This window comes from Limulus polyphemus, unplaced genomic scaffold (genome assembly GCF_000517525.1).
Source record: "Limulus polyphemus unplaced genomic scaffold, Limulus_polyphemus-2.1.2 Scaffold1300, whole genome shotgun sequence".
In the NCBI taxonomy this organism is placed as follows: Eukaryota; Metazoa; Arthropoda; class Merostomata; order Xiphosura; family Limulidae; genus Limulus; species Limulus polyphemus.
This window is the reverse complement of record NW_013666910.1, coordinates 19219-33282: the sequence shown is the minus strand read 5'-3', so window position 1 is coordinate 33282 and position 14064 is coordinate 19219. Positions and strand designations below refer to the sequence as shown.

General features: G+C 29.6%; 2 protein-coding genes across 2 annotated transcripts in view; both read right to left on the bottom strand.

Moving 5' to 3' along the window:
- LOC106463008 (THO complex subunit 2-like) overlaps positions 1 to 3623 on the bottom strand; it is a 160632-nt gene extending 157009 nt beyond the window's left edge. The window contains exon 1 of the mRNA XM_013922975.2: positions 3617 to 3623. Coding sequence (XP_013778429.1) covers positions 3617 to 3619 — 3 coding nt within the window. The 5' untranslated portion in view covers positions 3620 to 3623. The remainder of the gene's footprint in view (positions 1 to 3616) is intronic.
- Positions 3624 to 4816: 1193 nt separating this feature from the next.
- LOC106463007 (THO complex subunit 2-like) overlaps positions 4817 to 14064 on the bottom strand; it is a gene marked incomplete at its 5' end in the record, with an annotated part of 23557 nt that continues 14309 nt past the window's right edge. Inside the window, 5 exons of the mRNA XM_022390411.1 lie at positions 4817 to 4952; positions 5582 to 5676; positions 10082 to 10144; positions 10229 to 10393; positions 12163 to 12252. Coding sequence (XP_022246119.1) covers positions 4817 to 4952; positions 5582 to 5676; positions 10082 to 10144; positions 10229 to 10393; positions 12163 to 12252 — 549 coding nt within the window. The remainder of the gene's footprint in view (positions 4953 to 5581; positions 5677 to 10081; positions 10145 to 10228; positions 10394 to 12162; positions 12253 to 14064) is intronic.

Sequence of the window (14064 nt, the reverse complement as noted above, 5' to 3'; positions counted from 1 at the left end):
AGTACAATAGTGTGTGTGTGTGTGTTGGGGGGGGGGGGCTGGACAAAGTTATACACAAAATCAATATTCTTAGACCCCAATCTTGCCTGGTTGACTTTCCAGGGAGGAATTTCAGCAAAAGAAGGCTATGCTATCTCAAATCTTTCTTCCAAAATTTGTTTCTGTTCTCCAGAAGTGTGGTAGAAGTTAGCTGGACATAAGTATATACATATAAAGTTACAAGCTGAATTAATATAGTGTATAATATTATACATCACTAATTCACTTACACGTGTAAAAAAAATTTAGATTACCCAATTGTAATATTAGGTTATTTATGTCATATTGTTTCTTTACACAAGCAAGTTCATGTTAAATAAGTTTTAAAATTAGCTCATAAATATATCACCAGTGATACATACACAACTTTAACCTAATATATCAAGCAAAGATCTGTATGACCTGTTCATCTATGTACATAATTTCAAATTCAACAACATAATTTATCGGTAAATATTAGGATCAGAAATGGACATTCAATTTCAGTTGCACTAACTAATTTATTCAAAACAGGAATTAAAACCATTGCTTTAAAATTAACTTTCAAAGCATCACATTTCCTGGCCACACTTATAGGCCATAATAATGAAGTGGAAGCCAATTAATTTTTAACCAAGTTAATAGAATCCATCTTTTGGTGAAATTTACCAATATTCAAAAAATAAAAAGCAATATATTCATCATTTTGAATTACCATGAATCCACCAACATCTCTTTCATGATCCCTCACAAACAATTTTTATTTTAAAGACCATGTTATGCAATGCTAACTGCATTTGCATAAGTGAAAATTGAAAAAAGGAAACTCTACACACTTGCTTTATCAGTGACAAGTCTCTTATACACAGACTTTAGTAGACCAAACTATTATACAATTTTTACATCCTAAATTAGCATGTAAAAATTACCCCAATGAAATTAGTTATTGTAGTACTCTACACACTTGCTTTATCAGTGACAACTCTTATACACAGACTTTAGTAGACCAAACTATTATACAATTTTTACATCCTAAATTAGCATGTAAAAATTACCCCAATGAAATTATTTATTGTAGTACACTACATTCCTTTAGATGTAAAATGAGCTTGACTTAACATTTAAAAAATATATAAATTAACTTATCAGGTTCACTTTCAAACCAAGTAAAATAACTTCCTTCCATCTTAACTTTACTACAAATATCCAAAATGGCACAATATAGAATGAACTTAAAGACTGTTCCATTTTTTACAAAGAACAAACTGGAAGTGTAGAAATTTGATTAAAAGATAATCTTTAGCATCATTTGCATGTTTTAGAACATCCCAACATTACAAAGTATATAATTACAAATACTACTCATACCGTTCATCATGCACCAGCAAAAAACAAAACAGATAACCAAAGAAGACCCCTTAATCAAAAACTTAAGTCTCCTATGGATACACATTGTGATATCACACTTCACATTTTTTTAACATTTTAACAGTAACACCTATTTAATTCTCTCTCTCTCTCTCTATATATATATTTAAATATACACACACGTACAAACAGACAAAAGTTGTGGGTTTTGTACCTGAGAAAGAATTTGTCAGCTAGAAATTTCAGTTATTGTGGTCTCTTTTTTGATGGTTGATATATGTATTCATCTTGTTAATGTAGTAATTTTGTCTAATAATGCTGGGTTAGCACTACTGAAATGTAGATGTATTTTAACCTATTCTTTTATATCATATTTTTATGTTGTCCCTCACTAACTGTTTTTATTCTTAACCTGACTGCTTTATTATAATATCAAGTAACAGTAAACATTATTATACTTAGTCTCTCACCAAGTCCTTGTTATCCTCTGCTTGACTTATTTGGTTCTTCAACTTGGAAATTTCACGTTCATAGCTTGGAGTAGGAACAAACAGGTCATACATTGCAAGTGACCAGAAAGTTACAAAAAACTGGGGGCTAAAAAAAATCAATTGATAAACATCAAATTCTTTACATTGAGTATGTATTTAAACATGAAATCAGAAACAATAATTTGGTTAAAAACTACAATTAACATATATTGATTAGTCAGTTAAGGCCTTCACACTTAAGTAGAACACTTATTTTCATTAGCAAAATAGATTGAATATGTGGTATATATATATATATAGTTACTGCTTCAGCTTGATAAATGTAAGAAAAACAGTTATATCATAGTATAATCAGTAAAACAGAGGTAAGAGGAAGAATCTCTCACTTCTAGGAGTATCATTATCAAAGATAATTTTTGACCCACATGTTAACCCATTCTGTACAGGGAGGTGATTATTGATATCCCTTGATTGTTTTCGTTCTCACATAAGAAACATTTAAATCGCACAAAACTTAGAAAAAAAACTGACTAAATAGTATCTGGCTTCAGCTTTAATAAAATTCATATAATGTGATCTAGATTTCTGTGATTGTATGCTGTGGAATTTCCTAAATTTTGTTGTCAAACATCATTTAAAAACAACATTAAAAATAATTTCTTTTCTTAGAAATTTCAATTCTTTTATTCTTAACCAGAAATTTCCATTTTATACATCCAATGAGATTCAACTTGATTGATAATCATTTGCATAATTATTAGATACTTCATTTTTCTGGTTGCAGTAGTCACCACTTCTAAATTTAATAAAGTTTTTGACATGTGTGTGTATAGTAACATATACATATTCCATCCAAAACATTCAAGAATTAAATGTTTGTTACTGTACATACATGTATCAAATGTTCGTTGTTGCTACCATTGTTTTGTTGATCATCATTAAACTTCCGTTGTCTTGTCATGGAACAAATTTCAAAACTTTCAAATACAATTTAACACAATAAGATTTTCTATAATAAAATATAACAATAAGTTACAAGATTTGTGGTTTTTTTTTGCAAAAATTCTAAACTTTCCTTTATATTCCACTATTATTCTCTGCTTAACTATTTCAACCTGGGGTCGGTCCATGGTCCAACCTCGTAACCATTTTGTGCTTTTTTATAATTTTCATACTATAACTTTTAAATTAGTAAGCAAACGTTAATGAAATTTGGTAGTTAATCAGTAAACATTACAATGCTCTCATATGTAAAATATCTAATTTTTTTTATTAAGTCTTAAGGTTTATAAAGCAATGTTTTTCTCATGTCTTTGTTTTCTTTTCAGATGTTGCCTATCTAATTTTCATTTTGATATTAAAAATTTTTTTGTGCATCTGAAAATTTCGAAATTTCACATGTAAAATCTTTATAATGTCCAAATAGTTATCAAATGTTTCTTAAGAAAAAAACTTTATATTTTATCTGTTAATTTCAGTAATTAATCTCTGTATGGGTTCGGTAAATTTGACTGATCTTGCAACCACCATAAAAAATTAGGAAATATTTATGTTATGCATCTTTCATTCTAGAATGAACACAAATTATAACACAAAAACATAAATGTTTTGACAAAATAGCTTAAATGTCATAAGATTATACATTTATATATATATATATTTTTTATATTGACCTCTCACCCATGCCTAGCTAACAATACAGAAGTTACAATGACACGGCTCACATGCACTCACGTTACCATATCAAATAATATAAAGGTGACCTTTAGTCTGTACAACGTAACTTGTCTTGGCTGTGTTTTACTTGACTAGTATTTTGTAAAATACAGTCACATATGTATATATGAAAGCTCACAATGAATTACAAACTGCTTGCCTCAGATGCAAAGAAGAAAGTACAATATCATTGTCTATAAGTCATAAGCTGAGGACAATGAATGGAAGCATATAATTTGCTTTGGTAAGTCATGTTTCATCCAATTTATGTTGAAACTAAACAATGCTCACCTTGGCAATTTTTAATCTACAGTCAAAGACTTTTGGGCAAAAATTTAATAGCCAAACCTAGTACATAATTCAAAAACAGAGCAAACAAAATAATTTAGAGTTAAAGAAAGTATACATCAAAATAATTGTTTACTGCTTTTCTGTAAAGTATATCAAGTCTAAGTTCATTTCAATTTTTAGTTTCATTGCTCATTTTTATAGATGGCAAACAATGTGATCTTATTAATTCCATTAACTAAATTAAATATTTATGCAGGCTATTTGAAGTACATTTTATTAATAGAAGATATAAAGCCAGTTGTAATTTGAGTTTGAAATAAAATAATAAAAAAGTGTACCTTTGTTCAACTTCTTACAATCCAATTTCATTTCAAAAGCTTGCCTCTCAATTTTAATAATATAAAGAAGATATCAGTAGTTAAACAAAGGGTGTGATAAGCTGTCTTTGGTGTTTATGGAAACTTCCTTTACTGTTTATAGATAAACAAATATGCTTTCTGACCATGGAACATTATTTTTATAAAATGTAGATTTTATTTGGTGAGTTACACTAACTAGTTTGATATAACAATCTTAGTTGATTATCTGAATGGACAGTCAGTAGCATTAAAGTGCAATTATTCGAATAATTAGATATAATTAAGGAGAACTAACACAAATAAAAGTTTAAAGTATTATGGATGGAATTTAAAGCAGTTTAATGATGCGTTTGTCACATTTATAGTGGCCAATATTATTTACGATAAAAACTGCAATGATAGCAGTGGATTAATAAAATACCACAATCAAGGTGTCATGATAGATTTTGTAAAATATTGTTTTTCAAAAATAAATTGTATTTCTTTTATTCTAAATTTTTTGAAATAACTGCAAATGTTGATTGGTAGGGTGAGCATTGATGAATTAAATATATGTACTTGTTCCTTCTTGTGTTATTCTAACAATTCAATGGCTAAACACAATGTAATGGTGTATGTGAGAAACATTTTTATGGCAGGATTCATGTTGAGAACCGAAGTTATTGCTGAACATGATATTGTGTTTCTACCCTGATGAGCAAGGGCTCTCCTAAGAAAGTAATGTAACAACTCTTTGCACTCATATTAGTTAAAACTGGTTTGAAAATAACAAAAGCAATTTCTGTCACTGTATATAGTACATCATATTTGTCTGCTGCAAAGACGTGTGAAGCAACTGCAGGCCATACTCCTTGAAAAATAAACCACATTTACGCACACCTCTCAAAACCTAGAAGAGTCTGTCTCACTGAATTTAGGTTAGAAATTAGAATAGTTAATGCAAATTAACTTTAGAAGTGATCTTATTCAAATATTAAATATTACTTAAAGGTTGAAGTAATTTTATTAAAGATTAATTGAAATATTTGCATTTAAACACATGCTAAAGTTGGGAAGTAATTAGTTATAAAAAAAGAATAAAAGATGAAACAAACATACCGTTCATGAATATAAAAGATATTTGAAATAGTACTGAGGACACATGTAACATATCAATATAGGATATTTACCACATGAGTAGACTTTATGTCTATAAGGTTGCAGATAGAGGCATCAAACCATGAAAAAGGATTGAAACTGTAATTTATAATGAATATAAATATATAATAATTAGTAAGCTTAGTTTTTCTAGTATCTTTTATGTAAAGTCCAGTTACCTAAAGCAGAGCATTTACTGACCTGATGTCATCCCAAGTTTTACTGGGATACAATGGCCTCACAGATTCAACAGTGGGACATACTACTTCTTCAACAGCTTCTACATATTTCTGAACCTGTCAAAGAAATATTTATGGTTCTTTATATTATAATAAAAAAGCTAAAGAAATCGATAATTCTTTAATAACAGAGGGCTGGTGTTCAGTATTCCTTTATTTATAAATTTCTATTTTTCAGATTATTAGTTGTGAGTAATCTAAACAAACTGCTATATTTCTTTTCTTAATTCACTTACAAGTTAGCATCTTATTACGAAGTTCACTGTTGAAGAACCAAAAGATTACTGTATAACATTTTTAAACTTAACCCTTTTCAGCCTGGTATATCTCACATTTTAACAGGAGAAAACTGAAGACATCAAATTTTGAAAAATTCTGTGTGATCTCTCTCCCAAAATACATTCAAAATAAAATTATAACTGAAACGTAAATTTTATTAAAATTTATTTTGATAAAGCAATTTTAAAAAATCAAACCTACTATCCCTAACTTAAAATTTTTTTCCTTTTGTAAATATTATTAAAATGGTGGAACTTTCTCTGGCATTTCATTTCTGTACACAAGAGCTCCAGCTATTATAACCTGAGACAAAAGCTTCATATGAAGTCCCTTAGTTAAAGGTGGAGACAGACACATGCAACTGTCTTTCTGGAGCAAATGCACATGACTGGTAAAATGAGAAAATAGATAGTTTTACATAAAAAATTGAGTAAGACAAATTCTAACTTTTTATATTAGTTTTAATGCTTTAGAAGAATTATCCTAACATATCTTTGAATGATACGGCCAAACACATGATGTACTCGAGACTACTATGTGTACGAAAACTAGTTTTCAGGTCAATGGTTAAGAGGGTCATGCACAACAATACAATAAACAGCTATGGTATGTAGTGATTTTTTTATTATATTGTAAACCATAAATTTACTATAAACATCATTTATATTTTAAGAGGTTTCATGGTTATCATGCCATATGTTTGAAGTGTCTGTATCTTAAATATGTTGAATTTTATGAGTTGTTAATTTTTATTAATGCAAGGTCAGGGGTGGCCAGTATACTGCCAATAGTAGTTAAAGGTTAAATAAAAAAATTAGCTAATTTCTCTTCTGTTTTCTTCACTGGGTTTATTTTATTTTCAACAGGCTCTGTATCTTGCAGCTTTAAGAAAAACTTGCAATTTTCTAAGGACTTTAAGTGATTATCATAATTTCCATAAACTTTATAATTGAAAATATTTTTGTCAAAAAATAACCCTTCAATTTCTTTTATCAACAATGGTAAATAAGCTTGTTATGGGAACAAACATTCAAAATGATGTTCCATGCAACCCATTGTTCTTGTTTTTCATTAACTGGTACTTACTTCTTTCAGTAAATTATCTGTTAACAAGCTCAATCACATTGACTGACCCTGGATAAGTGAAGCTAGGAATAGTAAATTTTACTATAACTCTGAATTTACTAACAAGATGTTAAGTAAACATTTAAAGCCCCTTGTACATAAAAATTCAGATTTTTTAATAGATTGTTATTACTAAAGATCTGTCTGTGAATTCCTGAAGCTTTTAAAGTATTACACTGCATATGGTGTTTCCGAAGATCTTTTGTTTCTCATTGTTTAACCCAACTGACAAGTTATGGTTTTGAACAAAAGGCCCCCTGAGCAGTAACCTGTGAGATAAAAAAAGACAGACCTGAAATGCTATTTTTACACACTGCTGATTTAAAAAAAAAATACTAAGTTAACATAATTTTTATCACAAATCTTAGGCTTATTGATTTACAACACTTCATCAGCTTTCGATGTTTAACCCTTTCTTTATGGGTAGGTCAAAGTGTGCATGTCGTGACCTTTTTGAATTACATTCACAATTCAATTACACTATTTTATTATCAATGTATATGAATAAACTTGGAATCAAAGCACAGCTAATAAATCAAGTTTTAATATTATATAGGTTTTAAGTTCTTAATTTTATAAGAAAATATTTTTACAAATCCTCAATCTCCCCTAGTATGAGAATCGTAATATTTGTTTTCTAGGTCTTCTCCCTTCTTTAATTTATTTACCACCCCTCCCTCAAGTATGAAATTTAATGTAAATTACTTATAACAATATATTACTAAGATAAAGTCTAATTTCTATATTCTTCAATCTTATTTGTTTGCAGTCATAAACTACAAAATCAGACCCACTTGCCATGTGCACCTATCGCATACTCTTTTTCACAAATTGCCAATAGTTTTTTTAATGCTTCAGACAATATTATTTATAACCAATAGAAACTAAAAGTTTTAATCTATCAAATGACATATTACTATACAAAGTACTGTCAATTTTGTCTTCAATTTGAAAATTTCTCTGACAGTTTTCAGATGAACAAGCTTGAGAATTATTTTAAGACTCTTATGCCATAATTGAAAAGCCAGTTAAATTATGATAGTTATAGGACATGGTCACTATGACCTCATACAAGTTAATTCTCTATACTAAACTAACCATACTGGCATTATAGGGTCATGTGAATAAAAACTATTTAATGTACTAGTACCATTAGTATAAAAAAGTAAGCTTAAATCTCATCAGCAACCTACAGACAATAAACAAGAGGTTAAATGTAAGTACTATATTTCTTGTTTTTCATACATATTCTTTACTTATTGTTATAAAAGTAATTAAAATGTAAAAATTAGACTTATTAGATTAGATAAGGTATAATAATGAAAAAAATGCTAAAAATTCTTCATGGGGTATGCTAATAAGCAGCTTGTGAATTACATCATTCAGTACAATAACATGAATAATGTGTTCACTGAATGATTTACAACTTGTTTGGTGCAATTATTAGTTATACATGGTTCAAAAGGACAATAAAATAATACAATTAAATACAAACTGATAAGACTGTTATGAGCCTTAAGCTATTTAGGATAAACAATTGTAGTTTTCTGTTACAATCTGCAATCATTCTAAACAGAAAAAAGATTTGTTTAGATTTATTTCCTGTTTCTTTTGCTTGTTTAAAGGTTGGTCAAATTAACTAAGTCAACATAGAGTTAGGGTACAGAAAGTAACAGATATAGTTTTACTAGAAAAAGGTATGATATTAATTTAGGAGGTCTTAGAGGTTATGGAAAGGAAATATGAAAGTTTTCAGATGAAGAAAAGTATTGTTAATCTTAACATAAAAATCACTTTGTACTTGAAGCAGCCAACACTCTGACTTCACATATTCACAGACAAAACTGTAGTAAAGACTTGTAATGTTTACAGAAAGCTTGCCAAATTTCTTAAAAATGTATAATACATATTAAAAGTTAAAGTATGGAAACTGATATTACTTTGAGGTTACAAAATCGGTCACACTGACTGACCCTATAAGATGAAAAAAGTTAAACTGCAACTTTTAAGTATAATTTGTTTATACTTAATTTCATTTCAACAGCAAGACTTTTTCTATCTCAATACTCTCATATTGTGTATGAATCTGTTTATCTACATTGTGGACAATGTTACATGGAATTCACAGTTTGTTGCCTTTCTTCCCATATAAAGGAATGTTTGAAGCATGGCATAGTGAATTCATCTTTTATACATACATACATACGTATGTATATATATATATACATACTGCAGTCCATTGATGTGGGAAAAAACATTCTTCAAACAACAAAGTTTGAGAATTGCTGTTATAGATGGTAGAAAATTATTTTTAACTTTGATGTAACATATATGTATTTTCAAGTTGTCTAACTTGCACCATTTAAAAAAGGTTTGTGGAAGACCAGTAATTCTCATACTGTTAGATGCTCTCTGACATAAAATAAAGATAAATTATGTGTAATTTTCAGGCTTTGTCGTTCACTGAACATTGGTAAAATATTTCTTACTAGCTGGAGTACCCATCTCCTCGATGGAAGTTATGTAAATTCATGATTAATGAAGTTATCTTAGGACATGGAAAGTTGCTTCTCTTGTATGTAATTGTAAAAAACACAAAAATACCCATAAAACCACAAAATGCAAAACTGAAAATATGTATGTATTAAACCCATGGACCCAATGAACCTCCATACCAAATTTGGTGAAGATCCGTCAACAGGGGGCAAAGTAGTGGTAAAAAATGCAAAACTAAAAATTTTTATGTACCCCTGCATGGACGTGATGGACCTCCATACCAACTTTGGTGAAGATCCATCTACACCCTGTGAAGTAGTTACATGGATAAACAACAGACAGTACTGTTAGATATATATACACATTACAAAAAGAGCTGTGACTACTGGAAGATTATATGCAGTGCCTCTGGAATGAAAAGTTTGTATATTAAGAAAACTAGGAACTAGGAATCTATGTTAATCCAATGTATAAATCTCTGAATTGTATGTTTAATAATTTGCTGTTCAACCTCTTTTGAAAAAAAGTTGCTTATACCTTAACTCTAAGAAAAATTACTCACTTTTTGGGAAGAAGGAGCATTTTTCAGACTTTTGTCTTGCTTTTTCTTCTCCTCAAACTTTGCCTATTATAAAGAAATAGAGTGTTGAACAATTTTGCACTTGAAGCAACAAAATAAACTCCAAGTCTACAGTAATATGTAACTTACACTGATTGCGTAGTTCAACATGGGGCGGGCCAAGAAGAAAGCTATGTCAGCTTGAATGGAATAATCAGACAATAAGCTGTGGACTGGTGGGAGCCGGCTGGCATAATCTTCCATGCTCAAGCTATTGGCAAGGAACAGTCCAAACTGCACCAGCGTGTCTTGACACTAATGATACCAAAATTAAATTATTAATAATTTACACAGTTCCTTAACCATTCAACTAAAATAAACAGTCCTTAATCATCTGAGACTTGTTTAGTAAATTATATTTTATAATATTAGAAACATACATTCATTTTCTTTCAACAGATAACATTATCCTAACATATACTTCTGTCATCTACATAAATAGAGAAACTGGAATTAACTCTCTTTGTAACTACAGTTATGAGCTGCTCATAATACTGGTTTCACTACATAGTGAAGGATATTATTTCTTACTACAGCTTTTCCCATTAGAAGTTTCAAAAACAACTACAGCTAATTATAGCTAGTGACATAAAACAAAAGTGTGTGGATAAGTAACAAAATATGAGAACAAACTGATTCGCAAACCAGAAAGTACACAAAATTTCATCAGGTCACATTCTCTATCACTGACATAACTGAGGTGATAAGAGCTAGTAATTTTCAAAATTGTAGTTCTTAATCGATCTTAGCTTGGATTTATTAGCTACATGCATGTGATCTAGTATGTATTTTATTGCAACAGTAATCAATAAAAAGTATAATACTAAATCATGTTTTCTACACATAGAGTGAGCAACTATGTTTTCTTACTACAACAATAATTGATGAAAATTGAACACAAAAACAATAAAACAGAAAATATACACCTAGTGTAGCCAAACATTAATTATAGCAGGTGTATAGGTGAAATTCAAGTGGCGGGTATACTGCCCACTGGGTGCAGGATGCATGGCAGATGTCTGAGCCAAATGGCAGGAACAGCCATATTAGCTTAAGTTACATTTGCCAAGATGGTAGCACACAGTAGATTTAGCTATAATGGATGATGTCATATTCTTTAATATTCATATTTCATTACTATCCTCATCTGATGATTTATGACTTTATCAATAACATCTCAAATATCTTGAGGCAAATGTTAACGGCTAATTAAATATTTCATAATTACCCTCAGAAGATGAAACAAATGCAAACATGTTGCTCTTCTGGAAATGATTACTTACTTCTTTATGTATTAATTATGCACCCTCTGGCTCTATAGTATCTACAGAGATGTATCATCTCATGAGTTTTACTTAACTTTGTGGAAATATCCCTCTGCGATGGTTAGATAAATTTAGTTAAAACCCATATCACCATATATAGGCACTATGCTTCAGTCATCCAGCTTTTCTTTTTTGTTTGTTTGTTTGTTTTGTTTAACACGAGTTCAAATGCAGAGGTACTTTGAGTAGATGGTGGTCACAAAAGGATAGAGGAAAAAGAATTAAACCACATAGTGGAATTTACAGGGATCTAGCATGTGTCAGAAATAACAGGCCCAAAATTCACAAGGCTTTTTCTAGTGCCAGGGACATTTACAACCCACAACCCCACAAAAAACATTTATCTTTTTATTAATGTTTATTATTATAATAAGCCTGTACATAATTACATTCTACAGGTCATTTAGTGTTTCTTGACGAGTTACTGATGGCATACAGACATTTAATCTAGTTGTTTTTTTTATGAGCATTTGTATTCATATTTTATTTATTTCAAAATGAATGCATCATGGTGAATCAACTTTTTGCTCCAGCAAATGTTTTGTTTTTCACAGATGCTTGCACAGTTTCCAACTCATCATATTCACCTTCATCTATTAATCTTTGTTTGGTGTGTATAACTGATTTGCCAATAAAATGTTAATCTTTAGATATTCTTCTTTAAATACTTTTTAATATCTGGCAAAGTTATTTGTATACCAAGCATTTAGCTTCTCTCAGTGCACTTCCTTTAGACATCAGCTCATCAATGTTTGTTCTTGTTTCTGCTTTGATATCATCAACGAGATCCTGTATATAAATATCAAATCAGAGATTGTTTTTTCAAAGTCTTTCTTTGTTCTGCAAAAATTATACTTATTCATACAATTATCAAATCACCAATTTACATATTAAAGAATTTCACGCCATCTGCTGAATACATTTACATCAGGTCCATCATCCTTATTCAATAGTTTAACTTTATTTTTTATACATTTAATTATCTCAATAGAGAAATTCTTTAATATAATTTACATGATTTGATAAATGTATAAATGTTATTTTTGCAAAACATTACGCTCATGAGGATGACGCAGTAATATATGTCGAAACATGTAGAGTGTATGAGATTGTTTTCCAGTCTCATCGGGTCTTTTTACCACTTTTTATCCTGTATAGTAAGTTATTGTATCTAAGTAATTTTATAGAATTGTTTATAAAATAATCATTGTTTTTTTAAAATTGTGAATTTCTAACATTGAACACTACACATGTGCCAAAAAATTGTTTTAAATGAAATAATAATAATCCTAAATTTCAAGTTTAAAACTAATATGAATTGACTAATAATGGTGCATTCTAATAAGGTAGCAATGTAAGCATAATTTTTTGTTTATTTACACAACTTAAAATTGTATTGTATATTGGACTTATCAAAAGATAGTCTCACATTACCATTTATACAATTGTATCATTGAGATGTTGCTGGTTAACCCTTTCGATACAGATCACGGATGAAAGTCCATGTCACCTCCTTTGTTGACTCGCATACAAAATTGCATTGAACTACTATTTCATGAATTTATGCAAGTAAGTCTGGTATAAAATTTTAGATTACAATTCAAATTTTACTATTATACATTACTCAATTTCTTAATTGAAAAGTGAATATTAAAAAACACCAATAAACATTAATTTTTGTGTGTCATGTGGTATGTTGAATGCATCACTTGTTCAAATTAGGTGTTTATGAAGTCAAAATACTAAGTCTATAGTTTCTTACCAATAAAATTCAAATTACTGATATTGACAAGCTAGAATACATTACAAGAGCCTCTTATCTCTTCCATTTGCTGAGATATCACTATAGTTAGTGCATCAAACACAGAAATAATTCTCAAGTCTTGCATGTTATTCACCAAAGGAATATTAAATATGTGGCTACATATTTATCATTAATATAAAAACACATCACGCTACAAACAGTAACTTTGCTGAAACTAGAATTTGAAGTAGCAAAGACTTTGAAAATAACAGATTGTTTGAGGCAGGCAAGTATGTAATATAGCGAAAAATATTTGATAATACTCATGTGAAACATAATCACAATCTATACTATACAAGCTGAGGTACCCATTCTTTGTCCAGGTTATGAATTTATAAAAATGTGCTGTGATAAATAACATATTACTGCAGTATCTATTATTACCTCAACAAAAGTTTTGTGTAAGTTTTAAGAGCTCAATATGTATATACATTGTGTGATGGTTAGGGTAGCTTTGTAGGAAGAGATAGTGGCAGTAGAGTAGCCTTCTGTTACCCACTTTCAACACCCAACTCTTAATGTCCTTCTACACTGTTTCACGTGGTTAATTAATTGACAGTCATTGGCCACATAAGCATCTTATGGGTCAAAGTTCAAAGGTCACTAGTCAAAGTAGGAAGTGGTTTAACTTAAACAGCTTTTCATTTCAGACTTATGGTGGCTGTTGGAGTAGAAATTTCAGCTGAGTTATGTGGTATTGCACTAGTGGCAACCTATTTTTTTTCATTGGATTCCTCCATACAGAGTGCTAGTGCACACTGATATATATATATATATATATATATATATATATATAT